General features: G+C 37.0%; 1 protein-coding gene across 1 annotated transcript in view; it reads left to right on the plus strand.

The window, feature by feature from the left end:
* Positions 1-14,932, plus strand: part of CNTNAP2 (contactin associated protein 2) — a 1,037,874-nt gene that overhangs the window by 353,095 nt on the left and 669,847 nt on the right. Inside the window, exon 3 of the mRNA XM_032104142.1 lies at positions 9,904-10,097. Within this exon, the coding sequence (XP_031960033.1) occupies positions 9,904-10,097 (194 nt within the window). The remainder of the gene's footprint in view (positions 1-9,903; positions 10,098-14,932) is intronic.

Raw genomic sequence — 14,932 nt, forward strand, 5'->3', positions numbered from 1 at the left:
ATAGTCCTATCTTGAAATGAACATATTATTTTGCAAATTAAAATAGAGAATAAAATTGTTCCTCCCATGTTGTTGCAACTCTGCATATGATATCAATAAATGTTTTGCTATTAGCAAAATAAAAGCCGTGATATGAGCTTTCATCACTAAAATGGATATAGTACAGAGTAATTTTTAAAAATGGAATATATTTTCTTAATGGAGAGAAAGGATAAGGATCTCGGTACTGCTTGCAATAGATGCATTAATGAAAAAAAATTTTCTTTTAGCTTTGCTAAAACAGAAAATGCCACAAACCCCTTGAATCAGCTGTACATTAGATTTAAAAAGTCATCTCTCAATATTTCACAATTCTGTGCTCCTGCTTGCTGAAGGAAAACCAGTAGAATTAAGCACGTTAACTGGGACAGACTGAGCAGTACCAGTAGCTTGTATTCACGTGTGGCCCTGGTGATATCAGAGCTCCTGTGATATCTTGAGCAAGGTCTGATTTACAGAAGCATTTGGAAGCAGTGGCTAATCAATGAGGCAGACAGGAAAGAGCATTGTTCTTTTCTCAGGATTGGGTCAATACCACATTGACACAAATAAGAGGATAGTATATCTCCCTCTAACTGTTCATTTTCTTGGCAATTTGCATATGGAAAAGATTCAGAGAACTCTTTTTGGCTATTCAGAAAATTTCAGTTGCAATGGCTGATTTATTTTTTTACTTTCAGTAATTTTGTTCCATGGATGAGAACCTCTGTACGAAAATTCATTAGCTTCGTTTACAATTTTTTTTGTGGAAAATTACCAAAATGCACAGTGATTTTACCACTCAAGAAGAGAGGAACATTTCAGACTGCTTTATTAACAATTTTGAGTTTTGAGAATTCACCACCATTTGGGTTGAGACCAGCTTCTCATAAATTCCTGTAAAATGGGAATTCAGGTTTGAAATTATGAGCAGATGGAAAAGTATGTGGAGGAAAAGCAGGTTTAGCCTGGATAGGAAACACTGGGGAAGAGTCTTCAACCTGAATATATTCCTGAATGGATTCTTTCTTGCCAATCTCAAAAGAACAACCTTATAAAAAACCAAGCAAACTAAAAACCCCAAACCACACAAACATCAGTAGGAACAACAAACTGGTAGAAATGTAAAAACAGTAACAGAGGAAAAGTGTGCAGTTTTCAGATTCTGTAGCAGTCCAGGAGCTGAGCCCAAGTGGGTGTTGCAATCATGAGTAGCAGCCAGCAGAGGTTGACTGTTGGCAATCATTAAGGGAGCTGGACTTCACTGTATTTAATGTCAGGAGCCGGGTAATTTTTTTTTTTGCTTGCTGGGCTAAGACTCTTTAAATGCCTGAAAGAGCTGGAGGGAGTATGCCAGGAGCATGGCATTTCAAGGGAGATTTCCTTGTGGGAGACACAGACCAGGAGATTTGCAGTTGAAAAACATAGATAGAAAAACGAGAGTTTTTTGCACATCACTAGAACACTGGTATGTACTGAAACACAGTGGCAGAAACTGTGTTCCCTACAGGATGCCACACAGCAAGTCTCTGTAAGACTAGAGGCTCAGCTTTTGTCTTTTACAGCTGAAGACTTGACATAGAACAAGATATGTAAACCTGAATTATATGATTTAATCATTTTTCATGTGCAATCATTTGAGGGAAAAAAATTAATCAAGATAGGCTAGAACACCGTGGTATAACTTTCAGTAATTCAGCTTTGCCTTCCAACAATTTGTGGGCTCAACTAATGGGAACAGGATGACTTAGGTGACTAAAATGTGTAGGCGTCTCATTGCTGGTATCAATCAGGTGCTGGAATACCTTAATTCCTTTTTCTCTGGCATCTCTACTAAAGAAGTATCACAGCAGCTACAAGGAAGTGTTGTAATGAGCTCATATCTGTATATTTAAAGTGATGTATTTTGTATTGAATGCTATTCAGTCACAGTCAGTAAAACTTTGCTATTTGTGATCTGACCATCATTAAAATCTCGATAAGAATCTGCTAATCAGGGCTTGATTACTCAGCAGAGACACTGCCGAGGTAGTATCTGCTATGCATTAACTATACACTTGCTAGTTCTTTCCAGGGATATGACCTGAGTTGTCAGGAAAACCCCAGTGCCGCAATGCATAAACATACAAGGAGAGATTTGTGTCATGATACTTGCAAAGGTGATGTGAGGAAAGTGATATCTCTCTACTCTCTACCTCATCTTTTGTGTGCCACTGTGGTTATTTTGTATGCAAGGGATTTGTGTGGCAGGGTCCAGCGATCTGTTGGCTTGCCTCAACTTTCCGCCCAGAAAACAAGAACACCTCATGGAGAAGAAGCTGCTTGATGCCTTGAATACAGATTATGTGCACAGAATATTTAAATCTCGTCCAAGTTTTGTTTAAGATTCCATTAGGATGCAGTTGTGAATGAGCTTCTTTTTGCATATGTAATTAGAAAGCAGAACAGATGGGAAAGGCATAGTTTAAAGTGATGTGTTCATTAAAATAACCAAAGCTGCAAAGTGTTTGTTCCCCAACAGTGAATTCAGGATATGAGACTCCTTAGGTTTATGACTTTTTTTCCCCTACTTTGAGTCTGACAACTGCGAATGACAACAATGAGATCTCTTTTGCATCAATTTTTGTTAGATATCACTACTGTTCCTTAGGGCAGATTGACTGTTCATTCCCTGTTCATATGTGGTGTGTGCTCAGTTAAGATATACTAGGAGGCAGTGGGTATTAAGAAGCAGACACTACGTCAAGGGATTTATTTTAATTGCATTTACTGTAAGAAAGATCTATTGGGATTTAAAAAATAATATAGTGATTTTAATGCTCTTTTAAAAAAGACCTATGTGGGCTGTATCCTGATAAGTACTGCTGTCCCTTGGGTTATTTCTACTTTTAACTTTCAGGTTTTTAAATGAAAATAAAATAATTTTAAGAAATATAATTAGGGTTTTCACACAGACACCCTGTCTATTATTTTACTAGAAGGCAAGTCTTCTAAAATTAGTCTAACAATGTCCAAAAAGTATTTGCTAAAGTGAATAAGGTCTGATCCTTACTCTTCTCCACCAAAATAGGAAAAAAGTTGTTTTTAGGTAGTTTAAAGAAATGAAAAGCATACCCCCTTTATAGGCTTGCATCTTTCAGCTGCTATGAAGGAAGGCTCATTTGAGGAATGAATATTGGATCTTTCCAATCTTCTACTCCTGCAAAATGAGTTTTATTAGATGTATTTTATAGGGAACTTAGAGCTTCAGAGCTTACTGGCTCTTAATTTTTGCTGCACTTCTAGAAAGCTGTTGAAACTCATGGAGAAGTAGGTCAAAGGTTGGATCTAATTTGCCAGTTTCTAGTAAATATGGTTTGATTTGGGGTAAATTCTAACAGTGAATTCTAGAGAAGAAGATATCTAGTCTTCATTTTTGTTCTCTTAGTCTCTCATGCTACTATTTTCTCAGTATTTTTTACATTCTAAATATCAACTTTTTCTTCTTCTGAAGCAGAATGTTCATTATTTGCCCACAATCGGTATTTTACATGGTCATGTCTGCAAATGCATCCCTACTGTTATGTGCTAAAAAGAAGAGCTTTTCAAAAATGCAAAAGAAAATCCCTACCCTGAAGATAGGGAATGGATTATAAATCCAAATTTAGCTAGAACAGCAGATGGATACAAGAAATAAACAAATACATGCTGTTTATGATAAGGAAATAAATGTTTGTCCATGCCAGTATCAGGGAAAGATTGCTTCAATTAGAAGTGAAGCCCTGTATGAGGACTGGAGCTTCTTTGTTGGAGGACTCTACTAAATACATGGTAAATGCGACCCTCCCTCAAAGCAGGTTGAAGTGCAAAGTCTTCAATCATCCAAGATTTCTGTATAAGCATAACTTTTCTCAGTGTGGCAAGACCCACTGTAATGTTCTGGTATTGGAAGGGACCTTAAAGGTTATCTAGTTTCAACACCTTCTACCAGACCAGAAAGCCCCGTTCAACCTGACCTTGAACACTGACAGGAATTGGGAATCCACAGCTTCTCTGGGCAACTCATTGCAGTGTCTCACCAGCTTAGGTGTAAAGAATTTCTTCCTAATGTCTAACCTAAATATACTCTCTTTCAGTTTGAAGCCATTCCCCCTTGTCCTGTCACTACACACCCTTAGGAAAAAGTCCCTCTCTATCTTTCTTGTAGGCTCCCTTCAGGCACTAGAAGATGACAATTAATTCACCCCAAAGTCTTCTCTTTTCAAGGCTGAACAATCCCAGCTTTCTCAGCCTGTCTTCATAGGAGATGTGCTCCAGCCCTCTGAGCATCTTGTGACTTCCTCTGAATTTATTCCAATAGCTCCACATCCTTCCTGTGTTGGGGTTCTCACAGCTGGAAGCATTTTATTTTCTTTGAGTAATGTCTTTATCTACACTGCATTATAAAATGGACAGAGGAAGACAAGGCAAAAATGAAAACCTCCATTGACGTCCTACTTAACTGCGATGGTGACAAACAGTGCGGGTATATTTATGCCATTTAGAAGTTTGGGTCTCTTATATTGCTTTCTAGGGTGCTGTAGAAACTGGCTGCCTATATTTTCTCTGAAGTGCAGTAAATGAATGATCTCAGTGTTTCAAAAATTTCTTTTTTGTCTTGATTTATCTTTTATGTAGCGGAATGACAAGCAATGTCTTGGAAAATAGCAAGGTATCAAACAGTATTGATTTCATGCTATTGCAGTGACCTAGAAAGTGTTATTTCTCATTGAAAGATTATGTTGTGGTTTTCCCATACAAATAAGAAGATTCAAACTCTAGGAATGTTTCAGGCTATTATTACATAATCATTAAAAAAAGCATATTTTTTGTTTCCTTGCTGAAAGGCTATAGAATTATTCTAGGATTAGATAAAATAATCCCCTGAATTATTACAACAAAACTTACATCCCACATCTATGATTTGCTGTCTAATGAAATTTCTGAGTAAGGATTCTCTTACTTTTAATTCATGTCATTGAAACTTTTTTATTACTGATTTGAAAAGAGTAGGATACTAGACTTACTGCAGTACTGATATTTTTAATTTTGTGATTTGAAGTAGGGAGTGATAAACAAGTGAGACTAAAACAAGAATGGATTCTTCCAGTGCAAATTAATGTTTCCAGTTTTCATCATGAATGAAAATGGAAGTTCGAAATTTTCAAAAGAATGATTTCTAACTGAAATGGAACAGACATTTTCAAAACTCATCAGTGTCCCCCTTCTCATAGATCTGTAAACTCAATAGCCTGTGACAGTTCGTATCAAAGTATAAAATCTGTGAGCCTATCCCAGCTTTGCTGCTTACTGACAATTCATCACGGGGAATGATAAGAAAGTAAGTCTAACTCATCATATTGGCTGTCTTTTTGTGCAGTAAAGGGGAGGTAAGTCACTCCCAGGGGAGGTAAGTCAGTCCCCAACTTTGAATAGGGAGCTGAAATGTGTAATTAATTAAAAAGAAGAAATTTTACATGAAAAAATAGGCCCATGTTGACATAAATTCTTTATACTCCTAGAAATAGATTGTGCTATCTTTTACATGTGTCATTCAGAGATAGACTATGTTTTTCATGCTGCTTGCTGTTCCACAGAATGAACCTGTGGAATAAAATGCAATAAAAACATGAAACACATTGGAATATTCCTAATTTAAAAAAATTAAGTCTTTGAACTTCAAGTCTTGTAATGAAGCTAATACTGTTTGTTAGCAATTGTTTTTATTTGGTGCAAAATCATTAACAATTTCCACTTTTACAAGTTCTTAGCATTCTGAATACAGTTTTACGTCTCCTGCATAATAAGACGTATCATGAGTGTTTGTTTCAGTAGTTTGGTCAGTCTGCAGTAGGAGCAGATCCAATTACTTGTTTTGAAAATAAAGTTCTATGAAATCTTTCATAGCTGACTTTTACCACAGGTATGCTCTTGCTGGCTTTGTTGATTGAGAATTATAGGCTTTTATGCACAAGAAAGTTTCTTGGGTCCTCAAAGATACTTGGGCCACATGCTCAGTGCTGACTTTACTCTTGTTGAACTTGGAGTTCTCTATTAACAAAAATTCATGTACAGTCATTCTTGCTCAAGGTGAAATGAGTTGTCCTGTGTGTAGTGTTAAGTGCTATATGGTATAAATCAGAGCATCCAGTGACTCTTTTGGTTCATGTCACTGGGTCAATTATTTTGGCTGATGACTGGTTGAATATGTTTAATCACATTAAATTCTAGGATAGCATAAAAATAAAAATAGGAAGAGATATTGTATGTAATTGAATTTATTGTATCTTTACTACCAAAAAACTCCATAAGTGCTCCTTACCTTTTTTAAGGAAAGCCAAGTGTATTATATGCATCTGTTTAGTATCTTTAAAACAATTTTTTAAGCTCTAATCTACTTCTAATTTTAACTCTTATTGATTTCGTAGTATATTGTGCTATTTGTCATTAAAAGGCAGTACATGAATTAAAGGGAGCATTGAATGAAAAAACATGTATCCAGTGCCTATTTTTCTACTGTAATAAAAAGTGCAAATAATAAATGTAATAAAATTCAGGATATAGCCTATAGCTATTAAAAATGAACAGTTTACACCAAGGTGTGAATAATAGTACTGAATAGAAATTACTCAACAGATTTAATACACCACTGTAGTTTCAGTATGACGTAAAGTTCCCTGAAAACTATTAACTGCTGTCATTTTGATCCTTCCCTAAAGATAATTCATTATCCTTTCATAAGGTATTGGCCATAAAATTCTGTTTATTTAAAAAATAATGACATATTGTGGAAATTAGGTTTGATTTCCAAATTCCTCACTCCTTTAAAAAGGCAAAATATATTATTTATCAGTAACTCCTCTTTTCCGAATCCAGTATCACACCAGCTTCTGAATTCTGGTGAAGAAGCTGGGATTTATTCAACAAAATATTTCATGATATGTGGAATTGTAAGCATGTGCACATTTATGGGGAAATGAGGTTTTTGTACCTGCTTAGATTGAATGGAGACACAAATGCACTTAAATTCCTCCAGTGAATTTGGGCTGTTTCAGGATTGCACTGTGGGGAAATTTGTATGTAATACAACATTTTCATAATCTATTTAGAGCATGCATCTGAAAAAAACCATAATAAAAATAAAAGGGATCCTTGAACCACTAGAGGTTACATGTATCGGCAACAAAATTAACAAAGTAGTCCTCTCCCCCAAATTACATATCTTGGTGAATCAAAATGGAAGAGGACAATTTTAACTGATACTCACAGGCTGCTTCTGGTGACTGGCTGAGGACTGCCCTGTGCACTCAGATTAACCACCATTCCCTTACTATGCTGGTCTGCTCAGCAGCACATTTAACTGTAATGCAGCATGTTTCTCCTTCATCCTTTCGACTATTTATTCCTTTACTTGCTTGGAAGAGCCAGAAGGCAAATCTAAAACTGAGATATGGGATAATATTGTTTGCTGCTCTTTGCAACATTGACAAGAAGTCTTGTCTCTTGCTTGTTAGAAATGGTTCTAGGGCAGTCTGTCTTGCAATGCCAGTGTTTCCATCTCATGGCCTAGATGTGACTACTGTGTCACATCTCTCTAACTTTTCTTAAGCATGATGTGAAAAATGCTTTCCAACTTTTCTTACATAAAAATAAATAACCAAGAAAAGGAGTGCTAGCACTCAATTTTTACAAACTTTTCCAAGGATTTGTAGGTGAAGACTCTTCAAAACCTAGTTGCAATTTACAGTGAATGTTTAACAACAGAAATACAGAAAGACAAAATCCTGTCTCAGTAACATGAATGTACTAAATAAAGAAATTATATTTTGTTATGCTTCAAAGTCTTTTCCTTTAAATGTGCTTAACAAAAATCTCCTGGATTAATGTAAATCTCCTGCATAAGTAAAAAGTGTAAAAACCATAACATCTATTTTAACCTTCATAGCACTATAGTATGTCATACTTTCTCAACAATTGCACTGATGAGGGAAATTTTAGTGATTGACTCTTTAACTTTGTCTTTCATAAATGCTTTTAAAAAATGCTCACATTTGAACCTTATTTTTTTTCTGTAGCCACCAAAGTTTTTTTTACAAAGATGGCTTTTGTACAGTGGCAAATTTTTTTTGTGTTCCATCAGTCTCAGATACGTCAGTTTGATGAGGATCTTAGGATAGGGAGAGAAAACATCATCTCTGCTATTACAAGAAGTATGTAGAGCTGACTGTTCCAATCTCCATGCATAGTAGTTATGAAGAAGCTCTATTTTGTTTTGAGTGATCAGGTACCTTTCTCTGCAAAACTAGAGGTAGTTTGCATTTGGGAATGTGCGGGAATTTTTTTGCTGCAAGTGCTTTTCAGTAAGGGTGGTTTTTTGAGTTTGTTTTAAAGAGCATTTAACTATTCCCTACAGCTAAAGTATCCCGTTTACTTTGCTGGGTAGAGCAGTGAGAAAGCATCTATTGCAAATCTTGAAAATTTTAACAAATTAGTTGTCATTGGTGTAGTGCTACACTCTTAATTACAATGAAAGGCAACCACTTAAGGCATCAGATCATCCTGTTGATATGACAACATTATAATGTCCAATGACCCACAAAGGTTAACGCCTGTAGCAGCTGAATGAGTTTTAGGGTTGCTTAAGACTGAGGCAATGCTGCCGCCTAATGATGGGAGTATATAAGATGCAGTATAGCAAAGTTTCTTGTTTGGCAAGCAGGCAAGGCTTTTGATGTGAATTGAAGCGTATAAGTGAAATTAAAAGCAAGGAAAATTGGCCCATGGACTAGACTACATGATTTGGTGGTGTGCCAAGACATTTATTTGGTTCAAAGCTAAAAGCAAAATAAAACCCCTGTAAATCACATCAAGTCTGTAAACATTTTGTTTTCTGTGTATTAATGTCTGTTATGATGATAAAGGGAATAATATTCCACTTTTTCTTTGTTTTGATAGATGAGGTTTTTTATTTCATTTATTTCCTAATACTTACCATTATAATAGATATATCATTTTAATATCTATCTGAGAAATTTTATTATTCTCTGAAGAATCCTAATACAGTTTTCCCCTTAATATTTTTATTTCAGAATAAGAAATTGCATTAATGTCTCAATACTATATTTATCTATGCATCACTGGCCTTCTTTATTTAGAACAGTTTAATGTAGTCTAGTGGCTGAGAAGAATATTAACAGTATTACTGTCAAGTTAATTCATAGACCCATAAAGAGCAATAACACTTGTGTAAGGCATCTGCCAAAGTAATCTGTGACAGATTTTACAATGAGCAGATCAAAACTGGATCTAGCCCTGAAGTACCTGCTCCTTTCTAAATTCGTCTGGTAGATCTTTCAGTTTGGACATGATAGTGAAACATAGAAAAGTAGAGATCTAGCTCTTATTTCCTTGCTTTTTTTTTCTATATTATCTCTTCAACTTGAAATGTTATTGAAAAGGCATAGAAAATGCAAAACTTTTTATTGATTTGTGCCTTACTCTGACAAAGGACTTCATGGCAAATTGGTCAACCCTTGAACAATTATAATTTGGCCAAAAGTAATAAACTGTAATTAAGGCATTATGAAGGCATTGATTGGTTAGCAGGCATCCCACTAAGTCATTGTAATTTTGTAAATATCAAAATAGGATTGGGGCAACAGAGTTAATGTACTTAAAGCCTGTGCTAAAGTTTGTTCTGCATTCTTTTGAAAGTAGGAACTCATATTTCTTTCATATGTGTTCAAATTTTTTTGCTATTCTGTTCCTCTCAGCTGGGCTGACTTCCAGCAATCAGCATCTTCACAATGAATTCTCATCAAAGCAACTGCCCGAGATCTAAATCTCTCTTCTGTTACAACACAACAGGTGCAGGAGGTTGGTCTCCATCAGACAGTGATCATTACCAGTGGCTGCAAGTGGATTTTGGGAACAGGAAGCAGATCAGTGCTATTGCAACTCAAGGCAGGTACAGCAGCTCTGACTGGGTAACTCAGTATCGGATGCTCTACAGTGATACAGGGAGAAACTGGAAACCATACCACCAAGATGGAAACATCTGGGTAAGTAGTTGGTATGAAGTGGAGGCATATGCTGTAATGATGTTGATTGACTGTATTTTTTGGAACCTTGTGCAACTCTTCAGCGTTGTTTATATCAAAAAAGAACAGAGCTTTGCTCAAAACACTGTGATTCAAGTTGCAGCTTCTGTAAGGAGGGCTATCCCCAAATTAGCAAAGCCCATTTTGGGGTGACGGTATTTAGCAGAATATGCAGATATTTTTTTGGTTGCGGGTATTGTTCAATGAGTCTTATGCTTTGCCTCCTCTTTCAACTAATGTCATGGAGTGAGACAAAATATTGGTTTTGAAAATTCTCCTGTTAAAATTTTGGAGGGTAATTTGTTCTTTGTTTGTACACGTGCTGGTGAGCAGTTTTGTCGGGTATGCATTATTTTCCATACAGGTGCTACAGGGATGTGTTTGCTTTGGCTGGGATAGAATTTTCTTCACAGTAGCTAATATAGGGATGTGGTTTGGATTTTTGCTGGGAAGAGTGTTGTTAACTCAAGAATGTTTTCCTTACTGCCAAGCAGTGCTTGTACAGCCTGAAGGCCTTTTCTATTTGTCAACCTTCTCCAGCAAGTAGGCTGTGGGTGCACAAGAAACTGGGAGGGGACACAGCCAGGACAGCTGATTTCAACTGACCACTGGAGTCATCCTCAGCATATAATACTGGGGGAAGGAGTAAGAGGTCATGTTTGGAGTGATGACATTTGTTGTCCCAAGTCACCATTCCATGTGATAGAGTCCTGTTTTCCTTGGGATGGCCAAACACCTGCCTGCTCATGAGAAGTGGTGAATGAATTCCTTTATTGCTTTGCTTGAGTGTGGTTTTTGCTTTACCTATGAAACTGGCTGTATCTCAACCCATGCGTTTTCTCACTTTTCCTGTTCTCTCCCTCATCCCACTGTGGGAGAGTGAGTGGACAGCTGTGTGGTGCTTAGCTGCTGGCTGGGGTTAAACCATGACAAGGGATATTTATGCTATAATGATTTTAGGAAAAAGCATATAGTTTGTCTTTGGTTTTTACATTTTTTCATGGATAAACTGCTAATTTCATTCTTGCTGAAAACAGTAGCCTTCTATTTTGCTGATAAAAAAATGATAGCTATTACTTTAACATTCCTTATACTCATAGCATTTCTTTCAGATGGTGTTCTTTTTCAAAAGTATAGTTTGAAAACAGCAAAATGTTATCATTCTTTCTGAAACCAAATTAAGTGATTAGCTATTATGCCAAAGCAGACAAGATTTAACATAGTGATATTTTAGATTCACATTTTTGCCAGATGCTTCTTTTATTAAGGTCTGTTATTAAAAATGAATGTCAAGTATAGAGCATAAGGTGAATGATTTTATCTGTATAAGAGAAACTCAGTTAATATGTGGAGTGCATAGAAACAGTCATTTTTTATTACGGTATTGATTTATTGAAAAAATCTCTTCCATGTGCCAGATAGGATTCTGAAAGAGGGAGAACTTAAAGCTGGGGAGAGACAACCATGAAGAGAAAAAAGATTGGATTTTTGGCTTACATTCCTTAGATTTTTGGATATGAATGTTCTTCAGCAGGGTAGGGGACAACTTATGCTTAAGCTGGATAAATATAAAAATTTCTCGTTTAAGGCCACGTAGTGTAAACACTAAATGCTATAAATATTTTTATATACCTACTCTAAGTGTATAAAAGCTTCTCCAACAACTACTGTTGAAATCACCAAGAGTGGGAGAGAGCTTTGCAGCTGGCTGAGTGAATAATATATAAAGCAGAACAGTTAGGCTGAGGAAAAATATGCTCCTAATAACTTTTGGTGATGCCTAGTTTGGTTGATTTAGTTACAGCTGTGATTGCTCATTTCCAAAGCAGACCAACTTTCTGAGTGAGGGATTTGTAGCAAGTCTTTATTCTTATACCATCATTTAATACAAAAATATTGATAGTTTCTCCATGAAAAAACATTTCCTGTTTCTCTTCATTAGCACTTATGTATGCATGATGGATTCAGGGGAATACTATTGGTCTGTTATTCACCATTGACATCACATGCAAGAGAGTGTGATGAGCCATGCAGGTCTGCTGCTTTTATTTGGAATGCTATGCCTTTGGGATATACTCTCATAAGCTGGTTGCTGGAATACTGCTCATGTCCTACAATTCTTACCCAATATCAGAAAAGCAGTTTAAAAAAAAAAATGCTACCTTATCCCTGCTTTCTTTTTAAGAATAAAAGTGGGCTGTTACCAAAAAAATAAAAAGACCACTGTTCTTTATTCTAATTCTGGTTTGCCTAAAATAGCATTGCTTCAGTGGTTAAATGATGCTTAAGCTTTGGGTTTATCTTGAAAACACTGTTTATTAATTATTAATAAATATTAACCTTTATATGTTCTGAAAACAAGGGAAGTGTCTGAGCAGGGAGAAATTCTGTGGTCCTATTGTAGTAGTAGTGTTACAAGGAGACTGACTTCCCCAATGTGAAAACAGGATGGTGTAGAATTTCCCAGCAACTCCTCTGCTGAGTGTCAATTTGTACAAGAAATAAAAAGCAGTGGTAGCTGTTAGGACCAGACTAGACCACATAAGCCAAGCATCTATCATAGGCACTTTAAACTCATAAACTTGGATTCTTCCTGACTGAAATGACTGTGGTGATCTTAAAAATCTCACATGATTCTGGCGCCCTTAGAAATCTTTCTAAAAAGAACTTATTCTTTACCTTTGGATTTGTACCTTTTAAGAGATTTATCCACAAGAGAAATACACTACACAGCCTTTGTTTACCATCCCTCTTCCATCATCCCTATGCCTGAATGTCATTGTTTTCTGGCAACAGTAAATTTAAAATTAAAGGCAAAAATAAATTTAAAGAGGAAAAGAGAAGTGCAAAGTTCAACAAGATTTAATACAAAAGTAGTTATGATATCAAATGACACAGAGGACGAGATGTGAAAAATAAAGGGAAATAAAAATAAAGCTAACTAGATGAATTGGAGAGAGCAAAAGAGAAATAATTTGCAACAAAGATCTAGTCAGGAACAAACCATTACAATCTGCATAAAAGGCTGAAGTGAACTCTTTCTGTATGCTCTATTCAGGGAGGAAAAGAAGTTCTATAATTACCTCCTAAGTAGGAGAGAAATCAAAAGGCTCTCAGAAAGTCTGTGATGGGGAAAGTGCTTTCAAGGTGAATTTAGAGTAAGCTTCCCAGTTCTGTGAAATAGATTTTGTGACCCCACCCCTCCTGGGCTTTTGGATATTTTCAATTTTCATGAATTTTAATAAGATGAGTGAATGTGGCCTCTTTCCATAAAATGCCTAGCAACTAGAGAATTTTGATCACCTCTTCTACTTTCACTGTTGTAGTCTGAGATTCTAATTTTGATAGGTCATGAGGTTTCCCTTTATACATCAGTCCACTGGGTATTTCATGTACACAAAAAAATCTTTGTTTTGGTATAGATGCTCATTTTGGTTTCTGTATCAATGCTATCTGTCTATTTGCCTAATGAATACATACCAGACATGATTCTACATATAATACTGTTTCTATTTCCTAACTCAGATATAGATTATATAAATGTCTCATGCTAAGCATAATGCAAATATGCTCTATAGGTATAAAAAAATGCTGACATCTTCTGAAAATATTGAGACTGAAATGATATGCATCAGTGGCAGAGGCTCAACACCTTTAACACTGAAATCTTTCCTAAAGGGAATTGGAAGATCCTTGCTAGAATTAAAGAGATCTTATGAAGTACTGTCTTCTAAAATTTGATTACTCTAGTAGAACATGATATCAACTCTCATCCATCTCACTTTATTCTTGGGGATATCAAACTACAAAATCACTGAATAAACTGAGCTGGAAGTCACCCACAAGGGTCATCAAGTCCGACTCCTCACCCTGCACAGCACCATCCCCAAGAGTCACACCATGTGCCACAGAGTGTTGTCCAAACACTTCTTGAACTCTGTAAGGGCTGGTGCTGAGACCACTTCCCTGGGGAGCCTGTTCCAGTGCCTGACTACCTTTTTTCTAATATCCAACCTAAACCTACCCTGACACAACTTTAGTCTATCCCCTGGGGTCCTGTCACTGGGCACCACAGAGCAGAGATCAGTGTCTGCCCTCCTCTTTCCCTCACAAGGAAGTTGGAGACTGTGATGAGGGCTCCCCTTAGTCTTTTCCATTCTGAACAGACCAGGTGACCTCAGCCACTCCTCATAATGCTTCCCCTCAAGGCTCTTCACCATCTTGGTTGCTCTCCTTTGGACACTCTCTAATACCTTTATATCTTTCTTGTATTGTAGCACCCAAAACTGCCCCCAGCACTCGAGGTGAAGCTGCACCAGTGCAGAGCAGGGCAATCCCCTCCCTTGCCTGGCTGCTGCTGCTGTGCCTGATGCCCCCCAGGACACAGATGGCCCTCCTGGCTACCAGGGCACTGCTGACTCATGTTCAACTTGCCATTGACCAGGACCCCCAGGTCTCTTTCTGCAGCACTGCTTTCCAGCATCTCATTGCTCAGTCTGTCCGTACATCCAGGTTTGCCCCATCCCAGGTGCAGAATCTGGCACTTTACTCTGATAAACTTCATATGAATGAAGTTGATGAATGCCCAGCCATCTGATTTGTCCAGGTCTCTCTGCAGGACGTCCCTGCCTTAGAGGGAGTCAACAGCTCCCCTGTTTTGTATCATCTGTGAACTTGCTCAGTGTCCCTTCCAGTCCTGTGCCCAAGTCATTTATGAAGATGTTGAAGAGAACAGGGCCTATAATGGAGCCCAGCAGAACCCCACTAGGGACAGGTCACCAGTCTGATGTCACCCC

The sequence above is a fragment of the Corvus moneduloides genome, chromosome 1, assembly GCF_009650955.1.
Source record: "Corvus moneduloides isolate bCorMon1 chromosome 1, bCorMon1.pri, whole genome shotgun sequence".
Classification (NCBI taxonomy): Eukaryota; Metazoa; Chordata; class Aves; order Passeriformes; family Corvidae; genus Corvus; species Corvus moneduloides.